At 44.3% G+C, this 15,914-nt stretch overlaps 1 protein-coding gene across 2 annotated transcripts in view; it reads right to left on the bottom strand.

The window, feature by feature from the left end:
• MTR (5-methyltetrahydrofolate-homocysteine methyltransferase) overlaps positions 1–14,383 on the bottom strand; it is a 125,493-nt gene extending 111,110 nt beyond the window's left edge. The window contains exons 1-2 of one of the 2 annotated variants that reach the window (XM_053604812.1): positions 13,282–14,383; positions 922–1,136 (exon numbers count right to left, since the gene is read on the bottom strand). In XM_053604812.1, coding sequence (XP_053460787.1) covers positions 922–1,136; positions 13,282–13,306 — 240 coding nt within the window. In that variant the 5' untranslated portion in view covers positions 13,307–14,383. The remainder of the gene's footprint in view (positions 1–921; positions 1,137–13,281) is intronic. The other variant, XM_053604814.1, reaches the window with a different exon arrangement.
• Positions 14,384–15,914: the final 1,531 nt, after the last annotated feature.

The following is a 15,914-nucleotide window of genomic DNA, read 5'->3' as shown; positions in this document are numbered from 1 at the left end:
TCTCACGACCACCTAGATTTTCCAAAAGTAAGTAAACTCGGTCCCTCCTAAAGTGATGAACAATGTTTGCAAAACATCTGGGAAATTAAACCAAGATATATGTATTCCTAAATACAGTAAGTCACAAACATTCTAAATACCATCAATAGGAAAATAGCTAAACAACTACAACATATTCATTTTATTACAAGCTACATGACAACTAAAAAACACTATGTATATCTACATATACTGACATGGAAAGATCTTACAAAGTACGGTTGAATAGGAAAGTAAAATAGAATGATATGTAAAGCTTGACACCATAATACACACACACAAACAGCACTGTGAGTTTTCCACACATATTCACCCACATATACTTATACACAAAGGCATAACAAAATAATCTGGAAAGACACATACCAACTAACACCAGTGGTTATCTCTGGGGGAAATAAACTGCAATCTGGAGTATGATCAAATGGGAATTTCTGCTTACCTGTGGCACCTGGAAGATGAACTTCCAGTGTCTAGAACCGTGGGAAATATTGTGTACTTGTTTAAGCCACCCAGTCTATGGCAATTTGTTATAGCAGCCTGAGCTAAGATATTACCTTTCACTATTTCTTCATCAGGGCTGTCCTACTGACTTAAAATAAGATAGTGAATGTGAAAACTCTGATCTGTCCAGAATTTTATGGTTGTTTTCACTGGAGTTTAAACGCCTCAAGGGCAAAAAACTGACCTTACTCATATCCTCCTCCTGAGTCCCCAACAGGGTACATGACAGCTACTTGGCATCCAATACTTGCTTTCTGAATGAATCACCTCTATCTTCCGTATTCTCAGGAGCATTTGGCAGAGCAGTTATCCCTTAGTACATGAAACAGCTTGCATAATAAAGAAATGAATGTATATAAGAACCCGGGAATACTCTACCTTATGAATTTGGCAAATGATATCAGGCTGAGTTATACTTAAAATGTCATTGTTGCCTTTCAGTGGCCTGTCATGATCTTTAAATTCTTGACCTTGAAAGTGTTCTTCACTTAGCTTGTGACGCTGGATCATGGTCCCCATCCCTCCATCTAGCACCATAATCCTCTTCTGCAGAATGGCTTCAATCTCATCCCTCAGGGTTTTCTTTAGACCTGCTTTAAAGAAAAATGAAAATCTGACTTCAAAGAATAAAAGGTTAAAAAAAGATGTGTACAGGGGAATTTAGAGTGATTTATAATAAATCACAAGAGGGAGTAAATGGAGTTCATAAAAGACACACTCATAACTCTAGAATATTAGAAAAATGTTAACCCAGGTTCTCATTAACTCATAACAATGTCTAAAACAGGGCAGCGCCTATGGCTCAGTGAGTAGGGCACCGGCCCCATATACCGAGGGTGGCGGGTTCAGACCTGGCCCCGGCCAAACTGCAACAAAAAACAGCCGGGTGTTGTGGCAGGTGCCTGTAGTCCCAGGTACTACAGAGGCTGAGGCAAGAGAAGCGCCTAAGCCCAAGAGCTGGAGGTTGCTGTGAGCTGTGACGCCACAGCACTCTACCCAGGCAACAAACTCAGACTGTCTCAAAAAAAAAAAAAAAAGTCTAAAACCCTAAAAGATTGTACATAGCATAAAATTACTAGTGCAGCACCAAACCAAGGTCAAAGTAGGCTGTAGCTATTCTTTTTTAAGAGAGGCCACAATGAGCCAGTGATACAAGGCTAGGCAAGGGTGTGAAAGAGAGTCCTCAGAGGTCTCTTTCCTTGGTAATTCTATGCAGATGCTCCATTAGCAGGATTTTTATGGATCAAAAATCATCAGAAATTCCTAACTGCCCTTTAAAATGTTAGTTTTGACTGCCTGCCTCCCGCCCCCAGTGCCAGCACTAATAACAGCCTGCAAATAGAGTTTTACTTCTGCTCCATCTGTGAGATAGTAACTGGCCAGCACCCTCAACTTCTCAATTCTCTCCACGCTCCTGGACTTCTAATTCCAGGCCCTGAAAAGGACCCGATGCTTACCCCTTCCAATCCTACTTTCTAGTTTCTAAGATCTACCAGAAAGTTACAAAATGGCGCTGACTGGAGTCACTAAGTATTCATGTTAGCTGGACATGGTGGCTCACACCTGCAATCCTAACACTCTGGGAGGCTGAGGCAGGTGAATTGCTTGAGCTTAGGAGTTTGAGACCAGCCTGAGCAAGAATGAGACCCCTTCTCTAGTAAAAATAGAAAAATCAGCCAAGCCTTGTGACCGGCGCTTGTAATCCCAGCTACTCGGGAGGCTGAGGCAAAAGAACACCTGAGCCCAAGAGCCTGCTGTGAGCTATCACAAAGCCATGGCACCCAGGGCGACAGAGATACTGTCAATAAACAAATAAATAAATAATTCATACCTTTTTTTTTTTTTTTTTTTGAGACTGAGTCTCACTTTGTCACCCTTGGCGTCACAGCTCACAGTAACCTCAAACTCTTACGGTCAAGTGGTTCTCTTGCCTCAGCCTCCGGAGTAGCTGGGACTACAGGTGCCCACCACAACACCTGGCTATTTTTAGAGACGAGGTTTTGCTCTAGGTCAGGCTGTTCTCAAACCTGTGAGCCCAGTCGGCTGCCTCAGCCTCCCAGAGTGCTGGGATTACAGCCGCGAGCCACTGCGCCCGACCAACAAGTCATAATGTTGAGTCTCTTCTTCTGTTCACCTCTTCTTGACTTCCTACAATATTTCTCACATCTGTTGTCCCAACTTCTGCTTTCTTTTAGCATTAAATCTTTTCTGTCCTTCTCACTCTACCAGTGATCTCACCCAGTCCTATACAAAGAAGTGTTTTACTGGAGGCTCTACAAATTCACACCCTCTCGACATCCAAGTCCTCTGGCAGATGGGCTCACTCCATCTCCGTCTCCCTCCACCTGAGGGAGAGCACATGACCGCCAAGCCACAACACCTCCTACTACTCCCCTCTACCCCTTCCCACCTCCAGCAGTTATACCTTTCTGCCCACTATTTTTTTTTTCTTTTTTGAGATAGTCTCAACTTTGTCACCCTCAGTAGAGTGCATGGCATCACAGCTCACAGCTACCTCAAACTCTTGGGCTTAAGCGATTCTCCTGCCTCAGCCTCCCAAGTTGCTGGGACAGGGGCCCGCCACAACACCCAGCTATGTTTTCTTTTTTGTTTTGTTGTTGTTGTCTGCAAGGCCCGGGCTGGATTAGAACCCACCAGCTCTGGGGTATGTGTGGCTGGCGCCCTAGCTGCTGAGCTACAAGCGTCGAGCCCCACTATTCCTTCTTATTTGTTTGTGATTTTTTTAGCATGTGTTCTGTGTGTGCTTTATTTCCAAGTGTGGAAAACCCACCAATTCCTTCTCTTCCTGATCTGACTTTCTCCTCCATTACTCTCCTGAAACTGCTTTCAAAAGTCACCCAAGATCTTATTATCAAAAAACACCAGGCCCCAATCTTCAACCCGGAGTTCAAACTATGCAGCTGATATCACTATCTAGAATACACATCTACCTCTCAATCTACCGTTCAAAACCAAACTTGCTATATTCCCTGCCTCATGTCTCTATTTCTATAAATGGCAACACGGTTCCCAGAAATATAACCTTAAAAGCTCAGTATTACCTAACTCCTTATTCTCCTTGATAACCTGCATCTACTCAGATCCCAAATTTTATAAATTTGGCCTCCAAAATGCCATTCGCACTGGTCCCACCACCTGCCCCCAGAGCCAACCCCTTTCTTCCAGCCCTTCCCACACATGCTAACCACCACAAATCCACTGTGAGCTTCAGTTTGCATCCATGCAAATAAGATCATAGATGTGGAGTAAATGATCAAGTGTCCCACAAAGGTAAGAAATTGTTGCAAGAGGGCAGCGCCCATAGCTCAGTGGGTAGGGTGCAGGCCACATGCACCCAGTCTGGTGGGTTCGAACCTGGCCCAGGCCAGCTAAACAATGACAACTGCAACAACAACAACAAAAAAAATAGCCAGGTGCTGTGGCAGGCGCCTGTAGTCCCAGCTGCTTGGGAGGCTGAGGCAAGAGAATTGCTTAAGCCCAAGAGTTTGAGGTTGCTGTGAGCTGTGATGCCTCAGCACTCTACCAAGGCAACACAGTAAGAAGTCTGTTTCAAAAAAAAAAAGGAAACAAAAGAAATTGTTGCAGGAGCTGGCAATTGAAACCCAACAGACACTCACCAAAGATTATAGGGGAAGGAATTTTATTTGCCAGTGGGGAAACTACGTAGGCCATCAGCCTTAAAGTAAAAAGCCCCCCATCAGCTCAGTCCCTGTCCTTTTATTGGACTCACAAGTAGACAGACAAAGGAATTACCACATTATTTCTCACTGGAGGTGTGAAATCACGCACAGGATTTACAGACGCAGAAGCAAGCAGCAAGTGTTAGTTTCAAGGACCCAGGAACTAAGTTTTACAAATTCTTAAGGGCTGGGCTACCACGGGGAGGACCTTGCAGGAGTGTCCTTGGGCTTCTCTGAGAAGCCTTGTTTTTTTTTTTTTTTTAGACTTTACTTTTCCCGGGTATCCTCCCTCAAAATTACAGCCATACTTGGTCACGCAGTGTTCCAATCCATCCATGCACCTGAGGAAGAGCACACGATCGCCACAGCCACAACATCTCCCATCCGTGCACCACTATCAGATTAATCCTCCTATAGAACAATTTTAAAGCAGTTGCTTCCCCTGCTCAACATTCCTTCTGTGCTCCCTGAGAGTGGAGCAAAACTCAAGTCAAATGAGGCTGGTTCTAAGTTACTTGAACTCCTTGGAGGAAAAGACTGTCTAAACTAACTCATCTCCATGCCTAGCAAGAATAGTGCCTGGGACTTAAATGTTCCATAAACATTTCCTTAATTGAGACGACCAAAAAAAAAAAAAGTGAGGGAAAATGAGAAAGAGACGGCAAAGGTCATTTAAAACCCAAACCAGTAATGCAAGAGTATTTGTAAGCTGGCTCTGAGTACATGCTTATAACCCTGCCTTGTCTTACTGTCCAGAGACTCAGGAGCACAACATAGGATCAGGGGCCAGGTGGTGGCCAAAGAGCTATTAGGCTCCAGGAAGGCTATTCTAGTAACCTGCAGGGGAAATCTGCAATATCCAGTATCTGGTTTCTTTCCCTTTTTTTTTTTTTTTTTTTTTTGAGACAGAGTCTCATTATGTTGCCCTCAGTAGAGTCCTGTGCCATCACAGCTCACAGCAACCTCGAACTCGTGGGCTTAAGCAATTCTCTTGCCTCAGCCTCCAGAGTAGCTGGGCCTACAGGCACCCACCACAACGCCTGGCTATTTTTTTTGTTATAGCTGTCATTGTGCCCAGGCCAGATTCGAACCCGCCACCCTCAGTATACATGACTGGCACCGTAACCACTGTGCTACAGGAGCCAAGCCTCTGGTTTCCTTCCTAAAGGACAATATGTTTCTCCTTTCCAAAGCCAGCTCATTGGCCAAATGTGTTTATTGAATTTGTAGATGAGAGAAAACACTTCCTGATAAAGGAACCAAGGTTAAGATTCAATGATCCGATCAGTAGTACTTCAAGTACCAAAGGAAATAACTTCTTGGGAAATACAGAGAAAATGCAGGAATTAGTGAAGCATGTACAACAGAAAGACTGATGTCATTAGGGAGTGGGCCAGTCGTTTCAAGCTACAGTCAACAAAGCAAATTTAGAGGTGGCATTAATTTGGACACTCCCCAGACATGACTGACTATCAGCTACCAAGCACTTAGAGTTTGATATGATTAAGCTAATTGTGGCAGGGTAAGAAAAGCCTAGAAACCTGGATTTTAATTATAGCTCCCGTAAAGAGGTAGGGAATTTTTGACAAGATTTTGCCTGTTTCAGGAAAATGGGGAAACACTACCATGCCTTCATCACCAGAACTATGATAATAACATGAGATCATATGTGAAGAGCTGGGGCTCTCAGGTCACACCACGAAATGCATGCTCGATATATAGTAAACATCTAATAAATGTAGGCTACTCCTATTATGTTGTCACTATATAGCTAGGATTGAAACTCTAAAGATTGCGCTCTGTATACTACAAAGTCCAGTGAGCTGTGAAAAAAAATCATGTAAAGTGGGTGGAGCCTGGCTCAAAGGAGTAGGGCACCGGCCCCATATGCCAGAGGTAGTGGGTTCAAACCTAGCCCCAGCCAGAAATTGCAACAACAAAAAAATAAATAAATAAAAGAAATATGATGTAAAGCCTAAAGCTCTCAGTTGTTCATACTAGGACAAAAATGGCCTTATTTGCTGGACAATTTTTTTTTTTTTTTTTAGAGACAGAGTCTCACTTTATCACCCTCGTAGAGTGCTGTGGTGTCACAGCTCACAGCAACCTCCAACTCCTGAGCTTAGGCGAGTCTCTTGCCTCAGCCTCCCAAGTAGCTGGGACTACAGGCGCCTGTCTCCTGCTGCAGCGCCCGGCTATTTTTTTGTTGCAGTTTGGCCAGGGCCAGGTTTGAACCTGCCACTCTCGGTATATGGGGCTGGTGCCCTACTTACTGAGCCACAGGTGCCACCCTATTTGCTGGACAATTAAATGGAGGCACTTCAAATGAGGAATGAGAAGACAGAGGACTAATCCTCAACCTATATGCCAAACTGAATTCCTTTCCTAAAAGGATATAGCTGCAGTCCACACCAACTAAAATAAGATTGTGTGAGCTTAAGTGGGTGGCTGAATCATGAGACTGATGGGAGCACGAGGTGTAGTGGGGGATAGGGGGTTATAGATGTAAAAGTTCATGTTCAAAAGATATTCAAACTTTCTAGGGGAAAAAATGCAATCTTTTCCACAATGATATATGTGGAGCTTCTTAAGACTCAAAAAGCCCACTAATTATTTTAAAAATTAATTTGATTATATAAAAGCTGAGAATTTCTGTTAAATTAAGGTCATCATGGGCAAAAATAATAGATGATGTATTGGAAAAAGAGTTTTCAATGTCCCAAACTAAAAGAGACTAAAATCTAGATTGTACAAGAACTCCCACAAATCAATTAAGAAACCAAACAGAAAAATAAACAAAAGATATAATCAATGGAAAGGCAGCTGAATAACCAACCAGCAAGTATAGGAAGAGATGTTCAAACTCATTAGCTATCAGAGAAATATGAGGGTTTTTTTAAAAAAGTACCACTTTACTCACAGTAAATGGGCAATAATTAAGAATATTGAATAATGCCAAAGAAAATCTGAACCCTCAAGTATGCTTGTTGGAATGTAGACCAACACAGCCAGTCTGGAGAGCAGCCTAGCAGAACTTAGTAGAATTAAGTATGCAGAAAACCCAGCAATCTCACTCTGGGGTGTATTTTCCAAGAAGTCTCATATAGATCCATTGCAGAACACTTAAAAGGATGTTCGTAAGAGCAGGCAAGCTGGAGGCAACCTTGGGAAATGGCTTGGGAAATGGATGTGGCTGATGCTCCCCATAGACTACATGTTGATAGCCAGACACACCACAGTAACATAGCTAGTTCTTTTGTTAATTTTTTTTTTTTCCAACAAAGTCTTACTATGTGACCCTGGCTAGAGTGCCGTGGCATCACAGCTCATGTGTGAGCCACCACACCCAGCATTAGCTAGTTCTTAATGACATGATATTAAGTGAAAAGGTTAGAAATGATTAACTACCAAGTTACAATTTATATAAATTAAAAATATGCACACAGTCCAGGCACGGTAGCTCATGCCTGTAATCCTAGCACTCTGGGAGGCCAAGGCAAGAGGCGCACTCGAGGTCAGGAGTTTAAGAACACCCTGAACAACAGTGAGACCCAATCTCTTCAAAAAATAGAAAAACTGTGCAGGGGGGTTGTGTGGGCACCTGTAGTCGCAGCACGCGCACGCGCACACACACACAGAGACTAGAATCCACAAGGAAATGTACAAACACATGGACATATGTAAATTAGGCTGTCTATGGAAACAAGAACTGTGAATGGAAAAATACAGACAAAAGAAAATATACAATGAAACACATATGAGCAGGAACTATATGGATTCAATATAAAACATTGTATTTTTTATGATTCCACATTATCCACATGCTTATTTTTCCTTTAGAGGATAAGGTAAGATTTCCCATTTAGAGAAACTAACATTTGTTGGTGTAAGTGTTCACTGCTCCTATCCCATACACGTATTACACCCCATGCCCAGCTTTTCCAGAAGGAGGTTGTCTTTCACTGGCTTCTAATTATCATTCTAATTCACTGGCTTTTAATTACCATGAGAAATTTCTCAAAAGAATAAGTCACCTTGACAATTCCCCTTTCCCTTGGCAAAGTGCCCGTCTATTAAAATGTTGCTCGTCCATGAAAAACAACATAAAGTACAGTTTTTATCTGTACTCAGTTCATTAAGCCTAGAACATCGTGGATATTTTACTACTGAATAGTCAGGTACGAAACAGAGCGGATTCTAATATCTTTCATAGTCTCTACAGGAATATATAGTTTTGCAGCTCCCCCATCTAACTGACTAGTAATAACATCATCTTAGAAATACAGGTATTTTTGGGTGGTGCCTGTGGCTCAGTCGGTAAGGCACCAGCCCCATATACCAAGGGTGGCGGGTTCAAACCCGGCCCCGGCCTAACTGCAACCAAAAAATAGCTGGGCATTGTGGCGGGCGCCTGTAGTCCCAGCTACTCAGGAGGCTGAAGCAAGAGAATCACTTAAGCCCAGGAGTTGGAGGTTCCTGTGAGCTGCGTGAGGCCACAGCACTCTACTGAGGGCCATAAAGTGAGACTCTGTCTCTACCAAAAAAAAAAAAAAAAATACAGATATTTTTATATTTAAGATGTAACTGCAGTGCGGAAGACAGAGATCCCAAGGAATGCTTTTGACTAGTAAGCATAAGCAATCACACAGTATTTTCCCCAGTTTGAGCAGACCTACCCTATGTATTTTGGGTTTTTCCTGCCACTAACATTTTATTTGCTAGCTAACAATATCTTGATTCACAGCATGTATGCCAAAGAATAAACAAACATGAGATGAACTGGTTAAAGCAACAGTCAGATGTAAGGTAGGTAAATTAGGTTAACACCAACTAGCCTAGGCTAGGCACAGTGGTGTACACCTGTAATCTCAGATGCAGGGCAGGCTGAGACCAGAGCATCACTTGATTCTAGGAATTCACAGACAACACAGCAAGACCCCATCATCCCTTCTCTTAAAACAAACAGAACAAGCCTCAAGGAGGACAAAATGAAGGCATAAACCCCAGGATATGGATGTCAGTGATAAATTTCAGTGTCAAGAACACACCTCCTTTGAAGATAAAATGACCCCCTATAGACCTGATTTACTTAGGACCCCCCTTCCACTGTGCTAACCGGGTTATGCACACAGGAAGGAAAATGCATTTTTATTTTCTGCATTATAATCATGATTTCAGTGCTTTCTCAGCAGTTTCATTTCTTTATTAAAGATGATCTTAACACCAGGCATGGTGGCTCACACCTGTAATCCTAGCACTCTGGGAGGCTGAGGCAGATGGATTGCCTGAACTCAGGGGTTCCAGACCAGACTGAACAAGAGCAAGATTCTGTCTCTAAAAAAAAAAAAAAAAATAGCCAGGTGTTATGGCGAGTGCCTGCAGTCCCAGCTACTTGGGAGGCAAAAGAATTGCTTGAGCCTAAGAGTTTGAGGTCGTTGTGAGCTGTGAGGCCACCGCACTCTACCAAGGGTGACAAAGTAAAACTCTGTCTCAAAAAAAAAAAAGAAAAGAAAAAGATGATCTTACTACCACCCTACAAGTCTCTTGAAAGATACTTCACTTTCTAATTTCCACCAACTTGCTACACTTTATAGGAATTTCTTTGTGCATTATTCCATTTTTTAAATATATATCTTCTCCCTCCCCTTGATTTTAATAAGCCTGAGAAGAATTAGGCTGATATCAGACCACTGTGTCATTTATTCATTGGGTTTTTTTTTTCCCTTTTCAAGATATCTTTATTATGGAAAAAAAATTTTTTTTTTTTTTAGACAGAGTCTCAAGCTGTCGCCCTGGGTAGAGTGTCGTGGCATCACAGGTCACAGCAACCTCAAACTCTTGGGCTAAAGCTATTCTCCTGCCTCAGCCTCCCAAGTAGCTGAGACTATCACAATGCCCGGCTATTTTTTTTTTTGTTGTAGTTGTCATTGTTCCGGGCTGGGTTTGAACCACCAGCCCCATTGTGTGTGGCCAGGACCCTAACCACTGAACTACAGGCGCCAAGCCCATGAAAACATTTTTTATTATGTCTACACTTGAGGTGGATAATTGACTTGCTTTGTAATGTCAGAAAGTACAGTCTTTTACCTGAAACATTAAATATTGGACTAATCCTGCAAATATTTTTAATTACTCATAGAGCTGTGTTCATTTTTCATATCAGTATCTTTTGATTAAAAAAAGGAAGCAATCAAGCAATAAAGCAGCCATATAAATATTTGGAACAAGTAACTACATAATACCAAATTAAACTGGATAATATAGTATCATTTATTCATTTTTTCATTAATCACTCACCAATTAAGTTACAGACAACATGTATAATGCTAAACAATGATGAAACCAAGAAATCTTTAGATGTGGTTAAAATTTTCCCACAAGTAGCCGGGTGTTGTGGCGGGCGCCTGTAGTCCCAGCTACTCGGGAGGCTGAGGCAAGCGAATCACTGAAGCCCAGGAGTTGGAGGTTGCTGTGAGCTGTGTGATGCCACGGCACTCTACTGAGGGCTATAAAGTGAGACTCTGTCTCTACAAAAAAAAAAAAAAATTTTCCCACAAGAAGCATTTGTCAGCCCACCAGCCTCCTTCCCCAGGGGGCACAACCATGGTCTGAGGCCACGGGCATTTAGCCTTAAGGCCCAATCTTGAGATTTCAGAATCCTCACTTCTCCATTAAAAAGTTTCATTAAGGGCTCAGCGCCTGTAGCCCAGTGGCTAAGGTGCTGGCCACATACACCAGAGCTGGTGGGTTCGAATCCAGCCTGGGCCTGCCAAACAACTACAACAAAAAAATAGCTGGGAGTTGTGCCCAGGCGCCTGTAGTCCGGCTACTTGGGAGGCTGAGGCAAGACAATCACTCAAGCCCAAGAATTTGAGGTTGCTGTGAGCTATGACGCCACAGCACTCTACTGAGGACAACATGGTGAGACTCTGTCTCAAAAAAAAAAAAAGAAAGAAAAAAAAATAAAGGCCAGCTGCAGTGGCTCACACCTCTACTGCTAGCACTCTGGGAGGCCGAGGCAGGCTGATGGCTTAAGCTCAGGAGTTGGAGACCAGCCTGAGCAAAAGCGAGACCTGGTCTGTAGTAATGATAAGAAAAATTACTCAGGCGTTGTGGCGGGGGTGCTGAGGCAACAGGGTCACTGGAACCCAGGAGTTTGAGGTTGCTGTGAGCTGTGACAGCACAGCACTCTACCCAGGGCAACAGAGTGAGATTCTGTCTCAAGAAAAAACAAAGACAAAACAAAGAAAGAAAGAAAAAACAACGCTTCATTAAGAAAGGACACTAGTAAGTAACTAAATTTTTTGGAAGTTAAAACTTTACTATAATCCCAACACAGGGATTGCTTTCATAGGGAAAAGCAAGAATACATCTATAAGGTCTTTTCTAGGCCGAAGGCCCTGGTTCAGAATTCCTTAAGGGACCCTAGACTTGGTTAAACTCAATGTGGTGCTAAACTACAGAAGACAGACTTGGAGGAAGAGGGGGAGATCGTCTGTATCCACTCACTCACCAATTTTCCTTTTATTTTCTGTAAAAAGATCACTCACTATTCAAAGTAGTCTAAATCTTCACAGGCATTTCGCTGCAATTCAAATGAAAGTGAAAATCACATTTCCTCTTATAAATTAAATAAGAAGGGAGAAGCCAGAGATTATGAGTAAAAAATATTATACAAGTAACTACATAATAACCCTATGAGAAGAAAGCTCTTATTTTATAGCAAGTAAAGTCAGCCAATTCCTCTACTTTTTTTTTTTTTAATTTTGTCACTCTTGGTAGAGTGCCATGACGTCACAGCTCACAGCAACCTCTAGCTCTTGGGCTTAGGTGATTCTCTTGCCTCAGGCTCCTGAGTAGCTGGGACTACAGGTGCCCACCAAGATGCCCAGATAGTTCTTTTTTTTTTGTAGAGACAGAGTCTCACTTTATGGCCCTCGGTAGAGTGCCGTGGCCTCACACAGCTCACAGCAACCTCCAACTCCTGGGCTTAAGCGATTCTCTTGCCTCAGCCTCCCGAGTAGCCCCAGATAGTTCTTTTTAGTAAAGGTGGGGTCTCATCCTTGCTTAGTCTGGTATTGAACTCCTGAGCTGAGGCAATACACCCGCCTGGGCCTCCCAGAGTGCTGGAATTACAGGTGAGAGGCAGCGTGCCCCGCCAGTTCCACTAGTTTCAAGAACAATTGTACCAGTCCTGTTTAGGAGAATCCTAGAATAAAATCTGTTAAAGTTCCTTCTGAATTATGAATTTAATATTCCCCCTCCTCCTAGAGCTGAAAATCCTCATTCTGGGATGGGATAGTTACTGTTCTGTACTTATTAGCAATTATTTTGTTTCTACATCTCCTACCTCACACGTTTGAGGAACCCGTCCATAAATTACAGTCAGGGATGACCTTAGAGACCCAGAGTTCATTACAAAGCCGAAATTAGATTCAGTTCTTGTGCTAAACTTTTTCTCATGGTTGATCCCAGAACTACTGACATCAGTACTGAATACTACTACCCGTCTCAACTGAGCAGCTGGAGACGGAGCCTGCTAACTCTATTTTAACAGTGATTCTATGCACACTGGAGTTTGCAGAAGCGTGCATACAGGCAGAAAATAAAAGTTCGATGTAGGAGTTTTAAACAGTTATCTGAGTTTTCTCATCTGTCAAAGAGCTTGAACTTTCTTTAGCAGTAGGAGCTCAACAAACGTTTACTAAGAACGTTACACCGTGCACAACCTCCACAGGCTCCCGCTGGAATATACTGCTCCCAATTGCAAAACGCAGTTACTTTCACGCTAGGAATGTGTTTCGGAGCACGGAAAAGGAGCGCCCTGCGGGTTTTGCTATTTGTTTGCCTAGGGAAAGGTCAAGGAAGCAGCGGAGCCAAATGCTGCTCCTGGGCTTAGTTCTAAAGGTGCCGCCCACTCTCGGGGAAATCCCGCCGGGCACCACCCAGAACTCTGGAGAGTAACCCTAGGGATTAAGGAGCCACAGCGCGAGTCCATAAACACAACCGAACTACGCAGACAGGATCGCAGCGTTACCGGGTTGCGACAGCGCGGGTGACATGTTGCCGAGCCTCCTCCTCGCGCTGAGGGCACGGCGGGGAACACGCGATCTTCTCAGGTGACGGCCAAGAGCGACGCCAAGCAGCACGCAGCAAGCCTCCAAAAGAAGGCCGGGCGACCTTCCGACTCCTCCCGGAGGCCCGGGTCGCGAGGGGGGACTGAGGGCCCAGGGACTCTGCGACGTCCAGGGGTCTCGGCTGGGGGTGGGCGCCGAGATGACAGGTAGACGCTTGGCGCCACAACTGCTCGAGCACGTGCTTCCTCCCTGAGAGCCGGCCTGTCCTCGGCGCCGGCCTAGCGGCCAGACACGCGACAACACAGGTGGAGTCACGCGAGGGCGCGGGAAAGGACTCAAGAGAGGACCCGGAGCGAAAGACAAGGTGACATCCGGCCCTCAGCGCCTTGGAGTTTCAGGCAGCTCAGAACGCGGTTAGTCGGGAGCCCAGTCTAGCCTCAGCGAGAGAGTCCCGCCCCCTCCTGCCTCTGATTGGGCAGTAAGAGCTATTCGCTGTCGTATTGGCTGTCGATCGCAACCAGTCGCCTCAGGTTTCGCCGCTGAGCTCTCTGGGAGACGTAGTCCCGGTTCTCACGGGCCCGCGGAGGTTTTGCTCGCCGCTGTGCCTGGGATCCGGAAGTGCGTCGCGAGCGGCGCCGCGTGGGTGAAGTCGCGGCGCCAACTTGGAGATGCTCGCTGTCAGCTGCATGGTGTCAAGATCCCGAAACTTAAAGTCAGGAAGCCGCCGACAGTTCCGTTTTGCTATTGACTGGCGCTGAGCAAGAGACTTAGCCTCTTAGTCTGCGTACGCTGTAAACAAGAAAGGATAGGATGGCAGTAATTAACTATTTTTTACAGTTACACTAGGGGATTAAGTGAGATCTTGTGAGTTTATGAAAATTCAAATACGTATACAAGTGTTAATTTTTCCTTATTGACGGTAAACATATATTGAGCACCTAGTGTGTGTCAGGCATTGGGCTACACCCTAGAAATGCAAAGTCAGACAAGCTACATAGCGCCCCCCACCTCCTTCCTGGAGGAAGAACTCAAAACCTAGCTAAGTAATTGAACAGAATAAAAGAATCGTTTAGTGTGCTTTGAAAAACTTGCACTGCTCAAAAGGATGGGGAAAAGCTTTAAAGAAGGTGGGTCTTGGGTGGCGTCTGTGGCTCAGTGAGTAGGGCGCCAGCCCCATATACCGAGGGTGGCGGGTTCAAACCCAGCCCCGGCCGAACTGCAACAAAACAATAGCTGGGCATTGTGGCGGGTGCCTGTAGTCCCAGCTACTCTGGAGGCTGAGGCAGGAGAATCGCGGAAGCCCAAGAGCTGGAGGTTGCTGTGAGTCCTGTGACGTCATGGCACTCTACCGAAGGCGGTAAAGTGAAACTCTCTCTACAAAAAAAAAAAAGAGAAAGAAAAGAAGGTGGGTCTTGAAGGTAGAGTGTGTGTCAGATAAGGTTGTTCCAGTTAAGAGAAACTTTGGGTACAACACAGCACTTTAGAGAATTTGGAAATAAAAGACAGGTCAGGTGCCGTAGCACACGCCTGCAATCCTAGCATTTTGAGAGACAGAGGCAAGAGAGTTGCTTGAGCTCAGGGGTTCCAGACCAGCCTGAGCAAGAGCCAGACCCTGTCTCTTCTAGCCAGACGTGGTGGTGGGCTCCTGTAGTCTCAGCTACCCGGGAGGCTGAGGCAGGAGAATCACTTGAAGCCAGGAATTTGAAGTTGTGAGGTAGGCTGATGCCAGAACACTCTAACCCAGGCAACAGAGTGAGACTCTTGTCTCTCCTCCCACAAAAAAAGGTAAAATAATCTCCAGTTTAAGCTGGCTGTAATTTGATGAAAGATAATCCTGATAAAGAAACACTGTGTTCCTCAGAAAATGGGTGGGAATGGGTATTGGTTAGGAGCAGAAGCACAGAGAAGGGAACTCAGGAATGCCCATGTTGTTAGCGGGATCTTTACCCTTGTTTCTCAGATGAAGGTGCAGCTAGTATCTTTAACAGAGACAGGATGCACCAATCTTCAAAGTCATCCAACAATTGCCTGGATAGTGAGCTACTCCTTCTCCAGTGAGAGTCAGACATGTTGGGATTACTGTTTCCATATTCTGCATAACACACTTGATGTAAAATTAAGAACCCATGCAGACCTGGGGCAGTGGCTCACACCTGTAATCTTAGCATTCTGGGAGGCTGAGGCAGGTGGATCAATTCAGCTCAAGAGTTCCAGACCAGCCTTAGCAAGAGTGAGACCCCATCTCTACTAAAAATGGAAAAGCTAGCCAGGAATTGTGGCAGATTGCTGTAATCCCAGCTACTGGGGAGACTCAGGCAAGATGATCACTTGAGTCCAAGAGTTTGAGGTTGCTGTGAGCTATGATGCCGTGGCACTCTACCCAGGGAGACAGAATGAGATCAAGAGTCTCATTCCGTCTTTCTGTCTCCCTGGGTAGAGTGTCAAAAAAAAAAAAAAAAAAGGAAGAAAGAAAAACTGTAAAGTTAATTCTGTAGTCTGTTAAATTTTGGAATATTTTTATTAGGAACTAATTTAATTTCAAAAAAATTGAAATCTCTGGCATTGTGCAAGTTTCCAAAATATGTAATATTGA

The sequence above is a fragment of the Nycticebus coucang genome, chromosome 10 (assembly GCF_027406575.1).
Source record: "Nycticebus coucang isolate mNycCou1 chromosome 10, mNycCou1.pri, whole genome shotgun sequence".
Taxonomy (NCBI): domain Eukaryota; kingdom Metazoa; phylum Chordata; class Mammalia; order Primates; family Lorisidae; genus Nycticebus; species Nycticebus coucang.
Note: the sequence above shows the minus strand (reverse complement) of the source record. Positions and strands in the feature narration are given on the sequence as shown.